The following is a 25,691-nucleotide window of genomic DNA, read 5'->3' on the forward strand; positions in this document are numbered from 1 at the left end:
AAATAATTGCACTTCCTGTTTATATCCTTGCTGGGCTATATCCATCCCTCTAAGTTGAATGTTCTTCACAGACTTTTGTATTTCTTTTAAACCTTGCCCAGTATCTGGGGCAGTGGAGTTACAGCGTAGGATAATCTACTTTGTTTGGGAGAGAAGTCAAAAACATTCTATGAATTACTAGTAAGTGTGGAGGAGTAGCATGCCCAGATATTTTGAATTATCATAAAATAGCCCACTTACTGGTGATCGAGGAGGGAAAAGCTAGAGAGTCAAAAAAAGGATGGCTGCCTTTTAATTGAGCAGTGGACAGTAGGACACTACAGGATCTAAGACACACAGAGAAGAGGCAGGCCACAAAATGGAACCTAGCCACCCCACTGAAAACTGCCTGGAGCTTGGGAAGAGGGTGGCCATGTAAGGACAATTGACACTACTTTCTTTCCCTACTATACTTATACACCTATTTATTGTAATGCACGTCACACCGGTATTATTAGACTACAAATTTCAAAGATGTAAAATGAGGGAATATAGAGCAAAATCTGGTGGGGGGGGGGGCGGGGTCAGGAGGGATTCAGACACATTTCATACAGGCAATCAGCATATAAGATCCTGTATCAGTGATACTTAACCCTTCAAAGAGTACCTAAAATCTTTCACTCTGGACCAAACTGTTGTTGTCCTTATTAAAAGGACACACACAGCACAAACTATACTTTTGAAGATTTCTAGGTGAAATTGTTGAGAGACCTGAACCACCAACCAACACAAGGGCAGCTCTCTTCCAACTGCAAACTTTCGGATTAAGGTGAAATAATGACTCTTGTGGAATCCTTAACATTCTGTGTGCATAATGATGACCAGGGTAAAAGTATATCTATGGCACGGACATGTGTTCGAGATGTAACACTGGGGTTGGCTACTATTTACTCATTTGTCGGCCATGCCTCTTAATACAAACATATTGTAACAAACTCCTGGAGCATATCAAAGGGGTCATGGACTTCTGGATCCCAAAAGAGATGCGCTTAATCCTGTTGGGCATAAAGAGCCTCCAGCTGGAGGGATTATATAGGACAAGTCAAAGATTACTCTTACAAATGTTGTGTGCTGCTAAAATGTTGACAGCAATGTGTTAGAATTCAGGAAATAATCCAGGAACTGAACTTTGGTTTTATAAAATGTTCAGTTTATGGCTATGGAGAAGCTGACACATGATCTGTTCTCAACAGAGGAGACATCTCTGAAGATGTGGACCTCCCTACTTAATTGTTAAATGTAACTTGGCATTCTTTTTTAAACCTAGTACACTAAGGGCCCTGTAGCTCATTGGGTGATGTTCTCTTTCATAAATAGAGATGTGCCTGTTGTGCAGCTTCCTACTGTCTTGTTCAAGAAGTCAAAGGTCCCCTCTGCAAATGTTTGATCTTGTGATAAGGTCGCTTAGTGGGCTGTGTTGTGTGCTTGCATGGGGTGGATTGGGGCGGGGGGCCTGAGGGGAATTTGTGATATGATTTCAGAATATAGCAGAAATAATTTGTAATACTGTACGACTGAGAAGTTCAATAAAATCATTTCCCAAAAATGTATTATGTTCCAGCCTCTTAGTTTCCTCTTGTTTCTGTGAATTAGACTGTTTAGTAAATTTTTTAATGTGACTTTATTACAGACGCACGCATGTGTGTCAAATGTTGCCAACGTTTTTTTCTCTGTTTTATTTAATCTTATTTGTGTGCTAACTTTTTTCCAGAAATTCTTTGTTTTTGTGTTGAGTATTTAAACACAGGGATCAGGGAATAATATGCAATCTTATTAGTTGATTTATTGTTCTATTATTTTCTCTGTATTCCAGGTACCCCTCTAATTTCGTCAGCGACTAAGCCTGCTAGCTCTATGGAATCTCCTCAGAAACAGAAGCATAAAAAGAACAAAGAAAAGCACAAGGCGAAAAAGGACCACAAACACAAAAAAGAAAAGGTTGGTCCTTGGTACTGTTGTCAGCAGGCTAGACAAAAACTTTTCTCTTTGCTGTACCTTGTGCTTACATAACAAAAATGTCAATATTACCAAGTGCCGTATGCTATTAATTAAAATACAGGTGATTGCAAAGTTATTCTATTTTGCTTGTACTCTTTGATTTGTGTATTTACAAGCAAGGTATGAACTATCTCTAATTTATTTATTGTATAGACTTTGATATGTAAGAAAAGCTCTGTAATAAACTTGCACCACCTGAACGTTTACTTCGTTATTAGAGTTGGATTTCACATGTGATGAAGGCATTGTTTTTAAACAGCACAGTAGCATGTATGGAGATCAGAGGACCCATTCCTGGTTGCTACTGAATCGCCCCAGGCTTTTTGGGAACTTCACTGGAAAGATTCAAGGACAGCTCTCTAGGGTTGCTCTTACCTTCCCGTCAATTCCACCAGGTAAATAGGACATTTTGGGGAATTTCCTGGGGGCTGCCATAGTGAGAGCAGTCAGTTCAGCAAAGGGCTTAAAATGTTCACAGCTACAGGGGGCGCGGTGTTAGCGGAGGTAGTGCACACCACCCAGGACATCAATACTCTACCATCACCTCCCTTCAAAGCAGCTCCGATTTCCCCTTACAGGACCACACTCAGTGGGTAAGGGGCAAAATCGGATTTTTCATTCTCAGCTGGAAATCGGTCACTTCAGACCGGTGGGTACTACAGATTGTCCAAAGTGGCTATGCTATTCCAATCATTCCATACCCTCACTGTATAACTTTTATATCAACTCAGGGTTCAACAGACCATGCAGCCATTCCTACTGTAGGAAGCTGACTCTTTATATGATACATCAAAATAAGATATAGCGTCCAAACAGTGAAGGGGTTCCCTTATGAGTGGACAGGGGCTTGCTCTAGCAATCCCAAGGTGCTCTTCTGAGGGGTTAGCGTGGTCAAGCAGCCTTGGGCTCATCATTGAGAAGTGTTGGACATTTGCAAATACACACATTAGTCAATAAATTATGCACACACCTCCTTGAGGAGATCCACACCAATTTCTAAAAATAATATGCATCTTTATATATATTTAGGTACTAGAACCAATTCGATCAGGTAAGTATGTTTTTCGATAGGAAAACTTTTGCATTGCATTTTATAAACTGCAATGTTATCCTACGGGAGGGAGAACAAGTACAGCATTCAGATACAGTACAGCGACTAACGGGACCAATTTCTAGGAGTTAAGGTGAGGGGTGGGCAATGTTGTGAAGATGAATGTGTCGTATTTTATTAGGTTGTGAGTGGTTGTATTGTATGCATGGTTTGCATGAATGTGATATGTTAATTTATCCACCCCTATGACCTTTCTGATGGGGCCAGCATTGATTTTGTAGATATTTTTCCATAGATTATACTAAGAAATTTGTTGATATTCAGCTTCTTTTGTACAGATCAACAGAGATACTAATAAACATTGTAAACCTTAGTTGATATATCTCATGTTTTCTCTCGTACATGGTCCAGCCTGAGTGACTTTTGATGGCTCGATATCATTACGATTTAGTCTCTTTATAATTATTTATAAAGGTAGAGCAAATTTTCTTTGCATTAATGGCCGGGGGAGCACCAGCAGAACACCATCAAAGGCACTAGGGCGGCCCGGTGCTGGGGTGCAAAGCAGCATCAGGGGCCCAATACAAGTCTGTGGGGAATGGTCGCCGCATAAAAAGGCTGCAGGGGGAGGGGCAGTTGGGTTGAACCAATGGGGGGCTCAGGCTTCACAATGCTCGGGGACGTAGGGATACCTTTGTTCCTCTTCTCCACGGCCAGGGGTGATAGGTGAAATGTGTCTTTCAGCGTTGGGTTTTACCATCCGGGAGCAGTGGCTGGGGAGGGTGCCTGCATGCAGAGGCTGCAGGTGACGTTTGGGGGGCGTTCACGAGAGGTGAAACCATGGTGCACTCTGTCTCTGGAGGACTGGGGGAACACGCTGACACAGTTGGCCCACTTCAACTCAGGCTTGGAGCGACGGGTGCAGCGGTGTCTTTAGGCATCAGGTTTTGGCGGTCTTCAAGTCCGCTCAGGTCTCTTGGGTTGCTGCAGAGTGCAGAAAATTAGGTCCGCTATTTCACAAATTCTCGTGTTTCCTGGGTGAAGCTCTAACAGGAGCAGGTCTCCCGGGCTTTTAGGGACTCTGCAGCTGCAGGACAAGTCATCTTTTGGTGCAATTGTCTCAGTCAGCAGGCAGGGTTGGCGCCAAGTCAGTTGCTGGGTCTTCTGTTCTTTCTCTTTGCAACTCTTCACGTCTGTCTTCTTCTTTCAGGTTGGCAGGATCTGTTTCTCTGGTGCCAAGGGCTCCCCTAAATACTGAATGTATGGGTGTCAGGGGAGTGTAGCCAATGGACTACTGACCCCAGGGGTCACTACGCCCTCATATGATCACTTCCTATGGTAAGAGAGCATAACTCAGTCTCAGAGTTTCTAAGTTTGTCAACACAGAGATGGCTCACTCTAAAAATGTGTGCCCAGCTCAGATTAGTCCACATTAGGGGTGTTACTCGCCTTGAGGTGGACACGCCTACCTGACTAGCTAATTTTCCCACCTGTCCAGGTGCCAAAGGGCTCTGGACAAAGGGGTCAGCTTACTTTCCTGTGAGGGGAGCCAGACTCTCATTTCATAAGCAACTTCTTTGAAGCTCCCCTGGAATGCTAATCAGCAGGTCATCCTGTGGGAGGACGTTTTATCACCCTCTTCCAGAGCAGGCTTGGTTTCGGGCCTCCTGGGACCAAAGGCTCTCACCCTTGAGGTTCAGACACATGTTTCTGGTGACAGGCTGGCAGAATTCAGTCAGCCAACACACCAGGGACTGGTAGGTTTTCAGGGGGTGCCTCTAAGGTGCCTGTATTAATAAATCCAACACTGGAATCAGTTTGGGTTTATTAATACGAGATGTTTGATACCAAACATCCCTATCTTCAGTGAAGCCATCATGTAGCTGGGGAACCGGTTTTTCACCAGTGTCCAGGACATGTTCTAAAAATGGCTTCCATGTTCACTTGCACTGGCAGTGATGGACTGACCAGCACAGTGGAATATCTGCTCATGCCGGTATGCCCTCACATGTAATATTAATGACCCTACCTTAGGGCTGCAAGACCTGCTGTAGGGGTGCCTTACAATACTACATGCAGTCTTAGGGCACATCGCACACAGGGGTGTGTGTCATGTCGTGTTTTCACTTTTGTCTGCACCAAAACACTCAGCCTGCAATGACAGTCTTGCACGTGTTTAGTGAGGGGTCACTTAGGGTGGCACAATTTGTGCTGCAGCCCTTAGTGACCCTCTTTAGTACCTCATGCCCTGAGTATTAGGGGTACCATTTTCTAGGGACTTCCAGAGAGTGCTAAAGGTATTGCCAATTGGGGGAAACAATTGTACTGTTTTGGGAAAGAGATCTGGCATTGGAGACTAGGTTGGCAGGGACCCAGTGCACCTCTGGCAAAAAATGGGGATGACCTTGTCCTGATTCCTACATTTAAGTCGGAGGTCAGTTTAATCCTGGTCAAAGGAGCCATTGGGAGGGTATCTAAATCTGAACGAGGTGATGGCTGTTAGTTCTTCTACTTCCTAGTACTTAAGAAGACTTAAGGGCTCAGGACCACTCTGGATCTCTGTTTTTTTAATTAATATTGAAGTAAGTACACATTCAAATTTCTCACTCATGTTCAGGTTCTTTATGCTTTGAACCCAGAGGAATGAATGGTGTCCTTGGACTTGAAGTATGTGTATTTTCATGTACCTGTCCTGTAGTCTCTCAGACACTACCTGTAGTTCAAGGTAGGGGGTCAGAACAGTTCCATTTTGCCATCTTACTCTTTGGTCTCTCCTATGCCCCTCAGGGGTTTACAAAGGTTGATGGCCGTAGCCGTGGCTCATCTTTGCTAGTCGAGAGAACATACATTTGAGTACCTTGACGATTGGCTGCTCAAGGTAGACTTTCTGCAGTGATTCATGGACCACCTTTAGACAGTGGTAACTCTTCTGTCATCCCTGGTGTTCTAATACATCTAACTGAAATCTCACCTGCTGCCTATGCAGCAGATCTCACTTGTATAGGGCTACTCTGGACATGGTGGCAATCAAGGCTTTCCCACTGCCACAGCGAGTCCGGGACTTTCCAGATATGATTTTTATGTTTCGGCCTGAATCCTTGCATACCCATGAGGATGGTTGTGAGGCTCCTTGGCTCCTGGCCTCATGGTTCCTCCTCCTCCCATGTGGCCAATGGCACATGCAGACATTGCAGTGGATCCTATGTTTCCAGTGGGTGCAAAACAGGAGAGTATGTCCGACATTATATGCATCTCGGTGGAGAGAGCCCTGGACCTTCACTGGTGGCCTGTAGCAGGGTCATAATGGCACAGAAAATAGGCCTGGACACCCAAAAAAAAGTGGCCCCCATTAGCAAAGCAGATTGCTAAAAAGCGGTAATATTAGGTAAATCGACAGTAAAAATAAAAGTCCCACCTGGCTATGAAACCGGCCCACAACTGCGAAAAAAACAGTCCCACACCCTGATCTGTGAAACCAGCCTGTCAGGCACTGCCTCATTGCCTATAGACCAGTAAAGCCCTGGCCAGTGGACAGCAACCTGTTGTCTGGCAGGCCGCTCTCCATATTTCACCTAGAGCTCAAGTAGTGATGGATATGTCCTATCTGGATTGGAGAGGAAACCTGGGAGATTTGGAAATCTTGAGTCTGTGGTTCCATAGCTCTACATCAACCTGCTGGATGTTCGTACTATATTGGAAGGACAGACACTGCCCAAATCATAGCCACGGACTGGGTATGGAGAGTGTCGTACTCTAATCTCTTGTGCCTGAGCATTTGCTATGCGAACCAGCAACCCCTTTGAGAGGGCCTACTATCTCGGCCCCAAAGCATCTTCCTCCACCTGAATCTCCTCAATCTACACCTCAGTGCATGAAAATTAAGCGGCGACAACTGAGTGGTTTTGATTAGCTCTCTGGAGTGGTGTGTGTGTTCCTCTCAGCCAGATGACCCTCAATCAAATCCATCTAGTAAGGACGATGGGAAACGTTTTGGCCTGGTCTAGCTAACGTAGCTTTAATTTCTTGCAGTCAGCCATTTTGGAGTCATATGATGCCGTCCCCTGGCGCTCCTAGGTACTGCTGAAAAAAATCCTTGTCTAGTGTGATGCCTGGGGAAAATTTGAAAGTTAAGGAATCTGCAGCTAGACTAATTCTCTACCAGATAATGCGTTACCAAAGGTAAGTAATTTGTTCTACAGGGTAAGTAACATACTCCTTCTAGTGGATAACCACAGATTCCTCACCGCCCTGCCACCTCCCTGTTCTGTGGAGTAGATATCTGCACATCCTAAAAAGGCCCAGAGTTGGATTTCTGGCATACTGTCACCTTCAATCAGTCACAACTGATCTTTATTGGTGGCCAGGGTTAGCATCTATACGCGGCTCCACTCTGTCCATTCTAGAGTGAAGCAGAGTTCTGTGTATTTCTTCCTCTTTCAACATTACGCAATGATTCAGGTAGTTCAGTTACAGTTAAACATGCTCCCTGATTCTCATATGCTTCCTGAGAATGTCATAATTAAATAACTATCTGTTAGACCCTGTTCAAGCCGGATTTAACCTGCTGCCGCTATTGCAACAGTTTCTTTTCTGCATAACTTATGGAGGTTAATAGCAGACGTGTTAGAGCGTTAAGTTTACTAGGTATGTCAGTGGTCAGAGACACTTGGCCCTAACACTGTTCCAAAAGGATTCTGAGATTTAAAGCTATGGGGCACACATCTAGCTAAAATGAAATCCTTTTTGGTCCTAGCTATCATAATTTACCTTTTCAATGTACATCACATGCCATTACGTGTAAAGTCCCTGGTGGTTTAGCTTTGGCACTGTTATTTTTTAATATTTAACAGTACAAAAACGCATTATGGGCACTGATGTCATCTGTTGGCACTGAGCCCAAGGAAGACGAAAGGTGTGGCAAGAGTGGTTAGGCTTATTACGGAGAAGCTAGGTGTTTAAGAACATTTGGAATGCCAGGTAGTTGCACAAGTTCAGAATCTGTGTGGAACGAAGGTTCCAGGATTTAGATACAAAGGTTTGTCCACAGAGCAGAGTAACTAGAACTGTACTGAGTACTAGGAGCCCATGAAGAACATCTAGGTCAGGAGTGATGTGGCCTTTCTATTCAAGGTTGAGTTGAAGGTGAGCCTCAGCATTTTGATTTCTCTGGAGTTTGTGGAAGAGGCATGAACAGACAGAGCTAAGTTATGTTATCAAGAAGCGTGAATGTTTCACAGAGTGGTTTGTATGGAAGACTCTTTATCAGGGTGCAGGGCTGGAAAAAAGAAGATGCTACCCAATGTGTTAACTAGGGCAATTAAAGAGGTCAGTATCCAAACAGATGCCGGAGTTCTTGATTGTTGCCAGAAGGGTTTATGTATGAAGTGAGAGTTAGTAGCCTGAAGAATGATGGCTATCAGTAGCAGAGCAGCAGTATTGTCAAAAGCATGGTTGTTGAAGCAGGACAGGAGTTGAGGAGAGGGAGATGTTAAGTACATAAAAGAAGAGTGAATTGGAGAGGGAACAGTGTACCAACTGTCTTGAAGAGAAGGGTGTTCAGAGGTTTCTGATGGATACTGGAAGTGACTTCTTGTGTTTTAGGGTCCGACAGCCACTTTTGTCAGATGACTTGTTTTGTTGAGCATATAGAAGCCTGGCATGGTCAGCTTGGTGATTACTGGGTTGCAGGTGTCAGTGATCCAACTTTCTGTCAGCAAAGAATATCAGTGAGATTATTGGTTAAAATGTGTTTTATTTTATTGGAGTATTTAACTGGGAAGTTTAAAAGTAGTTAGTTAAACGAGGCCATGGGTGGAGGGTTACCGATGGTGTTTGTAGAGAAAAAGTGTTAGTAAACCCTACTTTTTTTAATATATAACACTTTATCAGTTTTATTATAGGCACATAGTAATCATTCACATTGCAGACCCCCCAATGCAGATCCCATGTGCATTACTAATAGTGGGCCACATTCAGCCCTCCTCTCACCTTGGAGTTCATACTTTCAGGGTGTCTAGCTTGTAGTAAGCCCACCATTTCCCCCATGTTCGAGTGTTTCTTGGGGCAACCTCGGGCTAGATAAATCGGATCCTCCATTTTTGCGGAGCAGTCCATACCCACCCTATACTTCCTTAGTGTCGGGGCCTCCGGAGACCGCCAGTATTTTACCACATCTATTTTTGCTAACAGTGTGCCCAGGGGTTCAGTCCCCTTTTGGGCCTCCCATCTTGTCCACGAGACCCAGCAGCTCAATCCTGGGTGATGTCTCAAGGCTCTGGCTTAGATTTGTTGATAAGTACGTAACTATGGCCAGCCAGTACTTCTGAATAATGAGCAACTCCCAGACCATGTTGTAGAAGTCACCTGTGTCCCTCCGGCATCTAGTAGATGCAGGGTCATAAAGTTTGTGGGCTTTCTACAGGTGCCTAGGTGTGTACTAACTGCAATGCAGATATTTGTGTTGCACAAGACGCAACTGGCCTGAAATGGCCGGGGTACGTGGAGCCATGCATGCCCCCCTCCACACTGCCTCATCCATCTGACCCATCTACCCCTCCCATCACTCCTTCAAGTGCATCAGTGTACACGGGGAATGATTAACTAGGGCTTTATAGATCTTGGAGATGCCTCTTTGGGCTAGTGGGCCCATAAGTCGTTGGTTGTATTCCGGGGCTCCAGCCTGTATCTCCATATATCCGGAGAGCGTGTGATGGAGCTGGAGGTTATCAGAAGAATAGTGATTTGTGGAGGAAAAACTCAGTTTTGAGGGCTTGAAAGGATTTCATGTGGTTGCCCTCCCAGAAGTTGCCCAGTCAGGCAATGCCAATGTTCTCCCAGCCCTTGAATTCTTCGAGGCATGCCACCCGGTCCAGCCATCCACCAATCCAGAAAGGAGTTTCCAGCATAACTCGCCGTTCCCACACTGTCCATCACAGGGAGGCTCTCCAGGTAAGGAAGACTATTTTGGTGATCTTTGGGAGAGAATGAGGGATTGGCATGCTGTAAAGCATATCCACGAAATTGTCAAAGCCGATCAGTGAAACCTCTACCCTGAAGGCAGGGTCTACCCACCAGCCAGTCGTTTACCACTACGGTATGCACTGTCCAGTAATAAAGGCGAATGTCAAACGTTTGCTAGGTTCGAGGCATGTGGGCTGCTGAATTCATATCTGTGCATAGATCGCCGCCTAGTGTTGGGTCCGGAGGATTGCACATTGTTGTCCTGGAAGAGTCTTCGAAGTATCACGAGATAGGTGGCTCCTCCCCTGGACTACAGTGCGCATGGGCATCCTCTCCATCCTCAGATTGTTTTTTTCCGCCATTGGGTTCGGATGTGCTTATCTTAGCTCAAGTTAGGAAAACTATATTTAGACTTCGTCGGTATCGTTAGCGTTCGGTATCGATAACTTTATTCTTTCACCTTATCGGATCGAGTTTGGACCGAACTTCAATCAACGATCGAACATGGAATCGAGGACTCCCTTCAAGAGAAGTTCTCTATGTCACGCCAAATATCCCCACATCGACGTCCACCCGGTGTGTAACAAATGTCTGTCACCGGATCACGATAAATCCAAGTGTATGGCCTGTGCCCGATTCCAGTCAAAGAAGACACTTCGGAATCGACGTGCAGCTCGCTTGGAGGCCAACAAATCGGCGCCTACCCCTGTAAACATATTCGGGACCGAGGATGAAGATGTCGAGAGCGTCGAGGAAGTGGAATCTGATTCTGCTTCGGAACCTGACTCCAACTATGAAGCCGAAGACGAGGGGATATTCCAGGACGAAGAAGTCGTCGGCGTGGTAGGAGACGACAATGAGGCCCTTGGGGCCCAAGAAGATAGCTCAGGCGAGGAGCTAGGCCAATCCGTCGATACGGAGGCACAGGGACAAAATGTCCATATGGCTCAGGTCGCGGGGTCGCCTGCGGGCCTCACCCAAGATCAGTCACTACGTTCTACAGCCCCGCCTACGGGCTCGGCTTCGAACATTTCCGACGAGCCGGAACTTTGTAAAACCTCTCGAGTCGATCCCTCAAAATCGAAACTGAAAGCTGCACAGGTGAAACCGAAACAGAAAGTGCAACTCGTCCTCGTCGGATCGAAGGCTTCCAACCCTTCACATCCGCAAACACAAAAGAAGGACATCGGAACCGAACAGCCTAAAGGCACTGTCGGTGGCGAGGAAACACACAGGGTTTTCGGTGCCGAGAAAAACATAAAGGCCCTCGGTCCCCCGAAGCCGCAGATGCCTTTAACACCCAAAGTTGGGGCGCAAACGCCTACAGTCAAGATGACCGATCGTGCATCGACTGCAAAGGGTGCTGACGCTGCGAGGATTCCCACTCCACAGGGCGTCGACCCGAAAATTCGAATCGAAAAGCCTAAGTCGGGAAAGGGACCTGGGACGGCCTCCAAGCCTGTCCCCAAAGAGCACGTCGGTCCCAATGCACCATCGCCATCCCTGGTGAAGCAGGTGTCTGAGTCCCTGGCGCGCATCAGGGAACGGGACACACCCGACCCGAAACAGGGCCCCGAGCTGAAGAAGGTCGCGAAGGCTACATCGACGCCAGCGCCGATCACTTTTGGATTGCCGCCGTCGGGGACACCTAAAATGTTCGCACTCCGGAAGGGCTTCGCACCCGCAAAACCTGCATCCCCTGCGGATCCACCTGTCAACGACTCACAGGAGCGGGTCATCGACCTCGAAACCGGTAAACTAGTGTTTCGGAAGAGAAAAATTGTCCCGATAAACACTTTGGAGTCCTATAAAATCCCGCTCAAAAAGAAAATGGATTCCGGCTCCACTCCACTGCCTGTGGAACCTTATCAAACTTATACCCACCACATACTTGATTTTTCTCCAACACCTTCGGAGACGGATGCAGGTGACACCTATTATGAGGATACCAATTATCCTCTACATCATGACCAGGATGAACCACAGGACCAGGATCAAACATGGGGAGACCCAAATGACCCAGGTGACATCCACAATGCTCCTGACACCCCTATCTACAATATAAAACCATCCCCTGCTGAGGACACTGCTGCTTTTAACGCCCTCATTGAACGGGCGGCTGCCAATCACGGGGTTGAACTTCATTCAGACTCTGTTGAAGAGGATTTCTTAGTGGACACGTTCTCCACATCAGAGAAAACGGTTAAGACACTACCAATGCTAAAAGGCGTTCTTAAACATGCTAAGGACATCTTTAAGGAGCCAACAAGAACACAAGTGTTAAACCCCAGGATTGAGAAAAAGTATAGACCAGCCCCAGGAGACCCTATGTACATTAAGGGTCAATTGCCATTGGACTCCCTGGTTGTTTCTAACGCCCGCAAACGAGCAAACTCTCAAACTACTGGTGATGCTCCTCCTCCGGACAAAGAGTCCAAGGTGTTAGAAAACTCTGGGAAACGGGTGGCAGCTCAAGCATCAAACATCTGGCGCATTGCCAACACCCAGGCACTCCTAGCCAGATGCAACAGGTCCCACTACGATACCCTGAAACCCCTAATACAACACCTACCAGATGAGTACAAGGAGGGGACAGAGCTCCTCATTAGAGAGGGACAACTCATTACCAATGCGTCCATCAAATGCGCACTGGATGCAGCAGACACAGCAGCCAGGGCCATCAACACTAGTGTGATGTTACGGAGACATGCATGGTTAAGAATATCAGGCTTTAAACCAGACATTCAAACAAATATCTTGCATCAGCCAGTCAACCCAGACTTCTTATTTGGCCCTGAATTTGACACCACACTCGAAAAGATTAAAAAAGACACTGAGACTGCTAAATCTATGGGGGCTCTACAATCCCAGCAGTTTCGTAGTGGCTCCTTTCGTCGCCCCAGAAGTTCAGGAGCAGCTAGAGGTCAGGGCTCCCAGCAGCAGTACAATAAAGGAGGGTCCCAAAGTCCTTATAATAAAAACAATAGGGGTGGATACCGTGGCTCCAGCACCAAGGGCAGAGGCAAAGGAAACAACAATACCAGATCCTCTGCCAATAACAAACAGTGACATCTTGTCACTGCCCCCCGTCCACATAACACCGGTCGGGGTGAGATTACAACAGTTCCTGCCAGTCTGGAGTTCCATCACCACAGACAGGTGGGTCTTAGACATTGTCCAGTACGGTTATTGTCTAGAATTAACATCCATTCCACCCAACATACCACCAAGACAACGTCCTATGTCCGTAGAGCACTTGACATTATTGCAGCAGGAAGTACTGAGTATGCTGCAAAAAGGAGCCATTGAGCCCGTGCCTATCCAACAGCACGGTTTAGGGGTGTACTCTCTGTACTTCTTAATCCCCAAAAACGACGGCTCTCTCAGGCCTATACTGGACCTAAGACCTCTCAACATGTACATTCTGTCGGAACATTTTCATATGATCACCCTCCAGCAGGTTCTGCCGTTACTCAGTCAGGGAGACTTCCTAGCAACACTAGATTTAAAGGATGCGTATTTCCACATTCCCATACACCCATCCCACAGAAAATATCTCAGGTTTACTATTCAAAATCAACATTATCAGTTCAAAGTACTCCCTTTTGGAGTAACAACAGCTCCCAGGGTCTTTACCAAGTGCCTAGCGACGGTGGCGGCTCACTTGCGAAGACGACATATTCACGTCTTCCCTTACCTGGACGACTGGCTTGTTCAGGCAAAGTCAGCCAAGCAATGCGCCAGCCACATTTCCCACACCATTCACCTTCTTCACAGTCTGGGATTCTCACTAAATTATCCCAAATCACACCTTGAACCCGCCCATGTACAACAGTACCTAGGCGCGACCATAGACACTCTGGCAGCCAAAGCTCAGCCAACTTTAGTGAGAATCAACAGCATACAACTGCTTATAGCAAAGTTCAGACCTCAACACTCCCTTCCAGCGCGAGTGTTCATGCAGTTGATAGGCATGATGGCCTCCTGCATCTTCATAGTCCCGCACGCGAGACTACATATGCGCCCGCTTCAAGAGTGCTTAGCACGTCAATGGAATCAGGCTCAAGGACAGTTAAAAGATCTAGTGTTGGTGAGCGGTCGGGCATACAACTCTCTGCATTGGTGGAATCCACAAAACCTTTGCAAGGGCCGACCGTTCCAAGAGCCTGTTCCACAAATAATACTGACGGCGGACGCATCTCTCCAGGGATGGGGAGCTCATGTACTCAATTATACAGTGCAGGGACTATGGACGACACAGCAGAAAAAGATGCACATCAACATTCTGGAACTGATGGCAATCTTCCTAGCCATAAAGGCGTTCAAAGTACACTTGTGCAACAAAGTCGTGTTGATCCGGACGGACAACATGACTGCCATGTACTACATTCAGAAGCAGGGAGGAACACACTCTCCGCAGTTGTCTCATCTGGCTCAGAGCATGTGGAAGTGGGCCATTCAAAGGAACATGTTCCTCATGGCGGAACACCTCTAGGGCAAGGACAACCAGATGTCAGATCTGCTCAGCAGACACAGCCACCAAATGCGCGAGTGGGAGCTGCATCCATCAGTACTCCAACCGTACTTCCGAAAGTGGGGTCATCCAGAAATAGACCTATTCGCCACAAGGGAAAACGCAAAATGCCAAAGCTTTGCCGCCAGGTTCCCACATCCACAGTCGCAGGGCAATGCGATATGGATGAACTGGTCAGGCAGATTTACGTACGCTTTTCCCCCAGCGCCATTAATACCGCTAGTGGCACGCAAACTAAGGCAACACTCAATGACACTCATCCTGGTTGCTCCAACGTGGGCACGCCAACCATGGTACACCACGTTTCTAGAACTTTCTGTGGTGCCACATCAAACGCTGCGACTAATGCCCAAACTTTTAACGCAGAACCATGGCGCAATTCAGCACCCAGATCCGCAACAGCTGCACCTGGCGATCTGGCTCCTGAAGTCTTAGAGTTTGGATACTTAAACCTGCCTCCAGAATGTATGAACATCATCAAAGAGGCCAGGAGACCCACCTCCAGAGCTTGCTATGCGGCGAAATGGAAAAGGTTTGTCATCTACTGTCAACACAATGACGTCAACCCGCTAGATGCATCTACTCAGAATATCATCTGTTACCTGCTACACTTATACCAATGCAATCTGGCATACAGTTCCATACGCATACATCTCACCGCAATAGCAGCCTATCTTCAAAACAGGCAACACCTCTCATTATTCAGAGTGCCTGCCATCAAAGCATTCTTGGAGGGACTTAAACGAGTGATTCCTCCACGGCACCCACCGGCGCCGGTGTGGAACCTAAATGTGGTCCTCGCCAGATTGATGGGTCCACCTTTTGAACCTCTACGTTCATGTGAGATTCAATTCCTCACCTGGAAAGTAGCCTTCCTGGTGGCAATCACTTCGCTCAGACGAGTTAGTGAACTCCAGGCACTAACCATTCCAGAGCCATTCATACAGGTTCATGCAAACAGAGTTGTACTACGTACCAACCCCACCTTCATGCCTAAAGTAATATCACAGTTCCACATGAATCAAACTATTGAACTGCCTGTTTTCTTTCCAAATCCGGAAACTGTCGCAGAGAGAATGCTCCATACACTAGACGTAAAGAGAGCCCTCATGTACTATATAGACAGGACCAAGGATTTTAGGAAAACAAAAAAACTATTCGTTGCCTTTTCTCCACAACATAAGGGCAACGCCATTTCCAAAGCAGGGATAGCCAGATGGATAGTTAAATGTATTCAAATTTGTTATGAAAAAGCTAAACGCAAGTTAACTATTCCTCCAAGAGCCCACTCAACACGAAAGTTAGGGGCGTCCATGGCTTTCCTGGGAAACATTCCGTTAGAAGCAATATGTAGAGCAGCCACATGGTCCACTATACATACATTTACCAAACACTACTGTGTAGATGTACACTCAAAACAGCAGGCAGCTGTAGGACAGGCTGTTCTCAAAACTCTTTTTCAGACTGCTGCAGCTGGCACGGGCAGCCGCCGCTAATCGAGGGACTGCTATATATTCTATGCACAGATATGAATTCAGCAGCCCACATGCCTCGAACCGAATATGCTACTTACCAGTATGCATCTGTTCTTGGCATGTAGGGCTGCTGACATTCATATCGCCCACCCTCCTCCCCGGCGCCTGTAGCAGCTGCAGTACTCAGAATTACTGTATAGCATGGTCATCACTTACTGTATCTACTCCCATCACTGCCACAATAGCGAAAAACAATCTGAGGATGGAGAGGATGCCCATGCGCACTGTAGTCCAGGGGAGGAGCCACCTATCTCGTGATACTTCGAAGACTCTTCCAGGACAACAATGTGCAATCATCCGGACCCAACACTAGGCGGCGATCTATGCACAGATATGAATGTCAGCAGCCCTACATGCCAAGAACAGATGCATACTGGTAAGTAGCATATTCGTCCCCCACCATAAGTGGATCAGACACACATATCAAAAAAAGAAATCCTAGGAGGTTTGTTAATGCAGAGGAATTTCCGCACCTGAGAGGTTATGGTGGCGAAGCAGTGGTTGGGGATGGGTAACGGGAAATTCTGTCGGACATAAAGAAGGCGTGGGAGACCATATTTTATAAAGAGCCACTATGCCATTGAGTGGCAATTTAGTCCAAAATACAAGGTTTCGGACACAGGCCCAAAATCTGGGATCCAGTCCCATCTTGGCCAGCACCTCATGGAGAAAGGCCCAGTCCAAGGGATCAGTGGTCTTTCCTAAAGACAAAAAGCATCAATTCTGTGGTGCAGTGTAATTACCTGAATCAGGACAAAGCAAGGTAACTCCTGCAGATAGTGTCTGGGGCTGTGACAGGGAATGAAGCCACATTGGCCCAGATGGAACAGTCCACGAAGCACATGAGTCAGGCAACTCACCTGTAGCGTATATTTATTTTACCCTCAGTATTAATGAGAAATGGGTCAGTAGGAGCTGCATTGGTCCCAGGCTTTTCCAGGTGTCACCAAGACCACTATAGTGGGCAAGTTTTTTTCCGGAAGGAAGTGGCCTTGGTTGCTTTAATGAGCATATTTAGGAGAGGGGGCAAGATGAGTATAGGCTACCTACAATAGTATTCCATGGGGAACCCATCTGGGCCTGGAGTCCTGCCCGGATTGAGCTGAGAGAGAGCGCATCACTGAGCTCCTCTGCTGTCCAGGTTTTTTCAAGAGCCTCTCTTTCAGTGAGGGTTAGTGTAGGCAATGAGATATCTGTAATGAGTGGGCTCCTCATTTCACAAGAGGGGGGACGAGACCTCGCTGCATACAAGGAATTGTAGAAGCTCGCAAAGGCAGCGGCCACGGCTGGGCCTGTGTGCTGTCAAGACTAATGAAATTGGGCACTCCACTCTATGCTAACTCCCTCTTAGCTGGCCAGTGCAGAAGCTTGCCCAACTTGTCTCCCAATTCGTAAACTTTTCCAGCGGAGGCCTCCCAGCATCTGTGGGCCCCTTATCCAGACATGGTTTTCGCAGCTCAGCTCTCTCCTCCGCCAATCAGTGGCTCAGAAGTTCTGTTAGGTTTCCCTCACTATGGGTTTCGAACCTTAGGATGGAAATCTCCAATTGCGCTATTCGAGTCTGTCTCTGCGAGCCTGGCCCTTGATGTGGGAACGAGATTTCCCATGCATAGTGGCCTTGAACACCTCCCAGAGCATCCCTGGTGAGTCAACGACCTCCTCGTTAATGTTGAGGAAAACCTCTAGGTCAGTCTCCAGGGCTTGTACACACTACTTGTTGGTTAGGAACCAGGCGTTAGATGCCATATTTGTCTTTCTCTTTCCTTGATAGTGTCGTCCACCTGAAGGACGACCAGAGCATGATCTGAAATTTCCCTGATGAGGATGTAAGAGTCTAGTGTGTAGAGGAGATCAGTGGCCAGCAGCAGAAAAAGCTCTATTTGGGAGAGGGAGCCGTGGGCTGCCGATGCGTGTATGTATTCATATGCTGCAGGATTCCATATCTGCCAAGCATCACAGAGCCCCAGACCAGAAGCCCAGCCGGCCAGGCCACTGCCATATCTTGATTCTGCTCTGGGAGTGCTAAGGGAGTCCCAGGGACCCATGATGTCATTGAATTCACTCCCCATAAATAGCCTACCTGTTGAGAGAGATAACACCAAATCGCTGAGTGGAGGGAGCAAGCTGTGGGAGGGACATATATGCTTGGGAGATTATACAGGGAATCCTCCATCAAGCCCTTCACCAACACGAATCTCCCCAAGATGTTGCGGGTCACGCGGACACCCCGATTAGCTAGGAGCTATGGAGGAGAATTGTAACTCCTCTAGTACTGCTGCCAAATCACATGTGATAAACTCTGAAGTACCCATATCTAGCCATAAAGGAGCATTAGTAAACCATTTTAACTCAGCAGCAAACTTTCACTCCTTTGAACCTCTAAATCATCTTCACTGGAACCTGAGCTTGTCTTATCATTTAATGCTTACAAGTGCATGCTTGTAAGTGGTATTTGTATAGTGGAAACCTAGCAGAAAGGCTAGCACAATTTTCTTGCACTGAAATGGGCCTTGGTTGAGACCCACCTATCTCTGCAATCTGTTATTATTAGGGGTGGGCTTAACATGCGTAATTCAGTGTAGAGGGTTACCCGAGAATTCCACAAAATTACGTTTAATTATGTGAGAAGAGTAATTCTATGTTTAGCGCTATTTCTTGGCGCAGAAATGCCTTCACTTATCTAGAATGGGCGCAAAATTGCGTTTTAGGCTAAGAGAAAAGCGCTAAATGCAACAAAAACAAATAGCGGGCATGAGCAGCCGCTCGTGCTTGCAAAATATGCTCTTGGGGTAGGATTTTCCTTCAATTTACTCCGGCTATTTAGCGTTATCTTTTTAGTGCCAATTCCCCCCTTGCGTCCAAAAGAAGCATGAGAATGCATTTTGCACTAAGAAATGTCGCTAAATGTGCTGCTGGGATAGAATTTTCCATAGCTTACTCTAAGCATTTAATGCTAAATGGACACCAGGATACATTTTGCGCCAAGAAATAAGGCTAAATGCAGTAGACCATGAATAGCGAGTACCTTCCCCCCATTACTCATAATTACACGAGCTGGAGTAATCACATAGCTATCGGTAATTCCGTGTCAAAGAATAATGTGGAATTACCAAAATTGCTCCGTTTACTCCGGCTTCATTAAAATTACACCAGGGCCTAGTTATTAGATTTAACAGTATTTGATTCCCCATAATTGTTCTGTTCCATCTTCCACACCTTGACGTGTTTGAATCTAATACATGTTCTGATTTGAGTTACAGGCTCATCCTCATTTGAACAACTATGTTTTTTTTTAACTTTCTTCATTAGCTTTTACGTAACAATATAAAGAAAAAGGTATAGCCAGCATTAAAACAGTATTAGGCAATGCATCAATAACGTATAAAGCCGCCTGTTAACCCCTTCCCTGCTCATGACGTAACCACTCCGTCATGAGCCACGGGTGCCGTGTGCTCATGACGGAGTGGTTCCGTCATGCTGCGGCCGTTGGCGGCCGCTCCGCCCACGTGCCGCTAATTCCCCGCCTGTGCGGGAGATTAGCGCCGTGGGCGGAGTCATGACGGAACCACTCCGTCATGAGCACAGCTCAACCGTGACTCATGACGGTGTGGTTCCGTCATGAGCACGGCGCCACCGTAGTGCCCCCAAACCCCCCCCAGCGCTGCGGCGGAATTCCTGCCGCAGCCAAGGGGTTAAATAACAATCCCAACCGCTTAGCTCGTTTGAAACATTGGATTGATGTTTTTAGGCAGAGTGGTGTTGGACATAATTTGAAAAGGTGGCAGCTCTGAGTTGCTTTATCTATGAAAGTTGTTCACAAGTGTTCAATGCTGGTATTGAAGCTCTTTGAATATTGCTTTTATGCTGGTATGGTATGGAACACTGTCTCTCCAGGGAAACATTGAGGCATTGTCATGTTCTCTTAAACGCATCTTCTGGTCAACTTTAGTTTGAGTTTTTCAACTTCTTTGTGTTGTTTGAATTACTTTTCTGTTTCTGAATTGCACTTGTGCAAAAGTGGCTCAACAAAACCTGCATTTTCAATAATGAACATTTAAATATAAATGGCATCTATGAATATGTATTGCTTTGGGTGAACAAAAAGGTAATTTTGTTCCAGAGATCTGCATTGCTTTAAATACCTAGTTTCATGTGACAAATGCAGTTTAACCACTGAATAAAATTAACCACCTGTGTTATTTACAGAAAACAAAACATAAGAAGCATAAACATAAAAATAAGCAAAAGAAGAAAAAAGCAGAAGAAAAAAGCAGTTCAGAGTCTGCAGACAGTAGTGACAATCCGAGTGACACAGAAAATGCCATAGAGATATCACCTCTTGAACTTCTGAAAAGGTGAGCGTTGAAATTACCAGAGTTGTGTGGCTATACCTAGTCATCTGTGCTTGTTTTATGTAATTCCTTTCCATAACGGAACTAGTTAGATTGACAAAACTGGACACATGCTCAAGATGTAAATGTTCATTCTTAATGGCTACTGCTTCCTCCATATTGCTTATCTTAAAATATCCCCAGGTGTCAGACTACAACCATAACATTTTTGGTATTTTCAGATGGGTGCAAGAATGGCATGAGATTAGCTATATTTTAGGAGACTCACTGGCATCACTAAGAGAAGTGTCATTCCAGCTCCATGAGGCTCCTCCTGGATCCCCATAATGTTGTTTCTTTTTCTCCATGTCACATACTCTTGGATAATGTGGTGCTTTCACACCTCATGACTCTTTTTCCAATATTTGTTTTTATTTCCTTCTGCTACCAGTGGCCTCCCTGCTGAGGGATTAATGTCTATGGTTGACCACAAAGTCAGTTGTTCTGCCTCCCAGTTTCCGGTTGCAAAACTGATCCCACAGTTGATCCCGAGGAACTCTAAATTTCCTGGGCCTTAGTTGTTGCCGCAGCAAGTTGAGGACTTTAGGTAGTACTTGCTGCATATTTTCGGCTTTTCCCAGCTCCCTATGGTGTGCTTTGGGCCCGAAGGATCTGCAGGGGCCCTTAATTAGATTGCCACCAGCAGATCTGTCCTCCATGAAATCTGAATCCCTTGGACCCATCTCGGTTCCTGCACTGCCTCAAATGCAGACTTGCACCACGGCTCCACGACCTGCGTCACTCCCTACTTTATCAACCCAGGTGCTGATGCTGGAGAACAATCCAGTCCTGACTCAATTATCCAACCATTACCGAGGTCGCGCACTGAATCCATTACAGCACACCTGGTTACCATACAACTTGAGTCTGATTCCATGCTTCCACTACCATGGAGGTATCCATAGAAGCTCCATTGTCTTTTTGGCTATGACTCAGAACAGAGCTTGCCATCACCACTCATATATGATGATATTTTGATATCGACAGTTATTACATTGACTTACAGGAGGCCAGCGGGCTTGATACTTCTCATGACATAGGGTTAACCTTGCCTTTTCGACCCCCAACAGAAGAGAGTGCTTCCTTTGCTGTGATAATTTGATGGGCAGTAGAGGTCCTGGACTTTAACTGCTTTCTGTTGAAGTCAAGGCAAATGTCCTTACAGAAATTCTGCGACCTGGGTCAGCCTCACCTGAGACCTTGCTTTCATTAAATGAAGCCTTTAGTGACACCTTAATGGGCACTTGGCAAAAGCCCTGTTCTTCACCACTGAATAGGCAGCTGTCCAGACGCCATAGACCGGTGCCTGTCAAACTTGATTTTCTTACAAATCATCCTACTCCAGAAAGTCTTGTGATCCAAGCCTCCACCAGCAAGGTGAACCCCATCACATTCTCAATGATCGACCATGAACAGAGAGTTGAAGAGTATTGCGGCATTAAGAAAATGAATGTCCTCTTTGGCTAGCCTAGCATTGAGGTCAGTCAATGCAATTTGTTTATTGGTCCAATATACGCCCCCCCCCCCCCCCCCTCTCTGGGACATGGCCAGCAAGATCCTGCCAGCAGTCCTGGAAGAACTTGGCCCTCCTTGGCTCAAACCATTCAAGATGGTCAGGATGAAGCCAAATACCTGATTGGTGTTTGTTTCTCGTGGAAAAAGCTGATTCTGCTTTGAAAAGTTTCAATGAGAGTAGAGCCACGGCATACTGCCTTGGCCTTTTAATACCTACTCTTTATCAGTGCAGGAAGTTCTGAGGCTACTCCAAGGGCTTAGCATACAGCCAACTTCCATCTCCCGAGCCACTACTGCAGTCACCTCAGTCCTTTTGAGGCCGGGGACATGGCTCTAACAGGCAGCCATAGGTCATCCAGGGCATCAGTTCTCCTCTACTAAGGCAACAATCTCCAAGCCGCTTTAGCTTGCCATTAGCAGTGCACAGACCCACAGATAAGTGGTGGAATGCAGTAGTTTCTACCAGGGTGGTGATCCATCCCATCCGACAGATGGGACCACCAAATTGTTCAGAATGGTTATGATTTGCTGTTTCCTTCTGCCCAGGCTCACCTCCCTCCGTACCTAGAACAGCTCTTAGAGGAGCATCTGTCCATTCTAATGCAGGAGATGTGAACTTTACTTTCCAAAGGAACCATCAAGAAGGCTCTAGACTCTGAAATAGGGACAAATTGTTACACTCAGCATTTCCTGATGCTGAAGAAGGATGGAGGGCTTTGGCTTATCTTAGATTTTCACTGTTTAAATGTCTTTTTAAGGAAGGACCAATGCATGCCCCATGCACCTCCATACTCGGCTTCGGCCTCATCAGTGCCCCTTGGGTGTTCACAAAAGTGATGGACGGGGTCATCGCCCATCTTCGGAGGGCGGAAATACCAGTTTTCCTCTACCTTGAATAACTGTTCAAAGAGGGCTCGCCACTGTCAGTCTTAGGCCACTTCCGGATGACAGAGAACCTCCTGACATCTTCAAGGTTTCCAATCAATGAGCCAAAGTCGCACCTCACTCACTTCACAGAGACCTCCTTTCATTGGAGCTGGCCTGCATAATGTACAGTTCAGGGTTTTCCATCCATTGCAGTGACTTAAGGACTTTGGGCCTTTGACCTAGATGTTCTATCCTCAGTCCTAGATCTCGTTGAGAGCTTCTCTGAGGCTTTTTGGTCTTCTAGCCTACTATGTTCGAGGCATGTGGGCTGCTGAATTCATATCTGTGCATAGATCGCCGCCTAGTGTTGGGTCCGGATGTTTGCACGTTGTTGTCCTGGAAGAGTCTTCGAAGTATCACGAGATAGGTGACTCCTCCCCTGGACCACAGTGCGCATGGGCATCCTCTCCATCCTTAGATTGTTTTTTTCCGCCATTGGGTTCGGATGTGCTTATCTTAGCTCAAGTTAGGAAAATTCAGTTTAAGGCCAAAAGGCCTTTAGTTTTCGTCGGTACTGTTCCCGTTCGGTATCGACTACTTTCTTTACTAGTTTAGAACCTTCTTCCAGCCTTTCGGATCCGTTTGGTCCGAACATCGAACTTACATCGACGATGGAATCGAGGACCCAATTCAAACGGTGTCCTTTATGCCACGCAAAATACCCACACATCGACGTCCACCCGGTATGCAACAAATGTCTCTCACCGGATCACGATGAGTCGAAATGTATGGCCTGTGCCCGATTCCGATCGAAGAAGACTCTCCGGAATCGACGGGCGGCGAGATTTGAAGCGCAGCAATCGGCGCCTGCCCCGGCCAACATCTTCAGCACCGAGGACGAGGACGCAGAGAGCGTGGAAGAAGTAAACTCCAGCCCTGCTTCCGAACACGATTCCCGATCGGAAGACGACGATGAAGTGCTTTTTCAAAGGGAAGAAGTCATCGACGAGGTAGGAGACTACGATGAGGCCTTTGGGGCCGAAGAAGATAGCTCTAGCGAGGAGCCAGGCCCACCCGTCGATACGGAGGCCGTCAAAGTGCGTCATTCTAAGGCTCAGGTCGAGGGATCGCCTACGGGCCTTACCCGAGATCAATCTCAAAGTTCTTCGGCCCCGCCTTCGGGCCCGGCCTCGAACATCCCGCACGAGCCATTATTAACGAAGACGACTGGATTCCCTTCAACGAAACCGAAACCAATCGTCGCACCAGTTCCACCGAAACCAAAAGTGAAACTGGCTGTAATCGGCTCGAAGGCCTCGAAGGCCTCCACTCCTTCGACGCCAGCAAAGGCCGTCGGCCCCGAACGCAGTAAAAGGGATTTCGGCGCCGAACTCACTGCAGCGGATATCGGTACCGACCCGAAGAAAAAGGCCCTCGGTCCCCCCAAAGCGCCTCGGCCTCTGGCACCGAAGCCGTCGGCCCCGACCACCAAAGTCAAAATGGCCGCTCCATCTGCGTCCACGTCGAAGACAACGACACACGCCAAGTCGTCGACTCCAACGACCGTCGATACCTGTCCTCGGATCGATGACCCCATGGCTCCAAAGCAGTCGACGGCTACCTCCACGGTGCCGACCGGCTCCAAAGAGCCTTCTGCGTTCTCAGTGCAACAAGTCGCGGCGTCGTTGCAACGCATCAGGGAACGGGCAGCCCTCCGATCCACGTCGGGCCCCGACACGCACAAGGCTCCAAAAGCACCCTCGGCACCAACCAACATCACTTTTGGCTTGCCGCCGTCCACGGCGCCGAAGATGTTCGAGATCCGAACACGTGTCCGCCAGACACAGTCCCCGTCTACTGGACACACAGATTCTGAGCCTTCACAGCCACAATTCATCGACGCCAACACTGGTAAACTGATGCTCCGCAAGCGGAAGATCACACCAGAGAGGGGATTAGACTCCTACAGAATACCTCTCAAGCACAAATTGCCAGCGGGGTTGGAACCAGTTCTGTATGAACGCTTACAAACCCCCTATCAGGATCCCCAGTCCTTTTCTCCTACGCCTTCAGAGACGGACGCAGTAGAGGACTACATGGGAGATGATACCACCTACCCTGGGGATATCGATCCTGATGAGCATCTGCAGGACCCAGATCAGGCATGGGATGACCCTACAGACCAGGGTACCGCGCCAGATACCCAGGACACGCAGCTTTACAGCGCCAAGACATCTCCCACAGAGGACACTGCTGCCTTCAATGCCCTCATGCCGCCAATCATGGAGTAGAACTCCATTCTGACACTGTTGAAGAAGACTTCTTAGTGGACACTTTCGCCTCCTCCGAAAGAACTGTCAAAACTCTGCCCATGTTAAAAGGAGTTCTCAAAGAAACAACCAGGGCACGGATGCTAAACCCCAGGATTGAAAAAAAATACAAGCCTGCGCCCGGAGACCCTATGTACATTAGAGGTCAGTTACCTCTGGACACCATGGTGGTTGCTAATGCTCGCAAACGAGCCCATTCGCAGACAACAGGTGATGCTCCTCCCCCAGACAAGGAGTCCAAAGTGCTGGAGACATCAGGCAAAAGAATTGCAGCGCAAGCAGCAAACATCTGGCGCATTGCCAACACACAGGCACTCCTGGCCCGTTATGATCGTTCACACTACGACACTCTAGAATCACTACTCCAGCATTTGCCAGACGAATACAAAGAGGCAGCGGAGCTCCTCATCAGAGAGGGACAACTCCTTACCAATGCATCCATCAAGTGCGCCCTGGATGCTGCCGACACAG

At 47.1% G+C, this 25,691-nt stretch overlaps 1 protein-coding gene across 1 annotated transcript in view; it reads left to right on the forward strand.

Moving 5' to 3' along the window:
* Positions 1 to 25,691, forward strand: part of GPATCH1 (G-patch domain containing 1) — a 366,682-nt gene that overhangs the window by 323,933 nt on the left and 17,058 nt on the right. Inside the window, exons 18-19 of the mRNA XM_085636704.1 lie at positions 1,853 to 1,977; positions 20,324 to 20,472. Coding sequence (XP_085492830.1) covers positions 1,853 to 1,977; positions 20,324 to 20,472 — 274 coding nt within the window. The remainder of the gene's footprint in view (positions 1 to 1,852; positions 1,978 to 20,323; positions 20,473 to 25,691) is intronic.

This window comes from Triturus cristatus, chromosome 12 (genome assembly GCF_964204655.1).
Source record: "Triturus cristatus chromosome 12, aTriCri1.1, whole genome shotgun sequence".
Classification (NCBI taxonomy): Eukaryota; Metazoa; Chordata; class Amphibia; order Caudata; family Salamandridae; genus Triturus; species Triturus cristatus.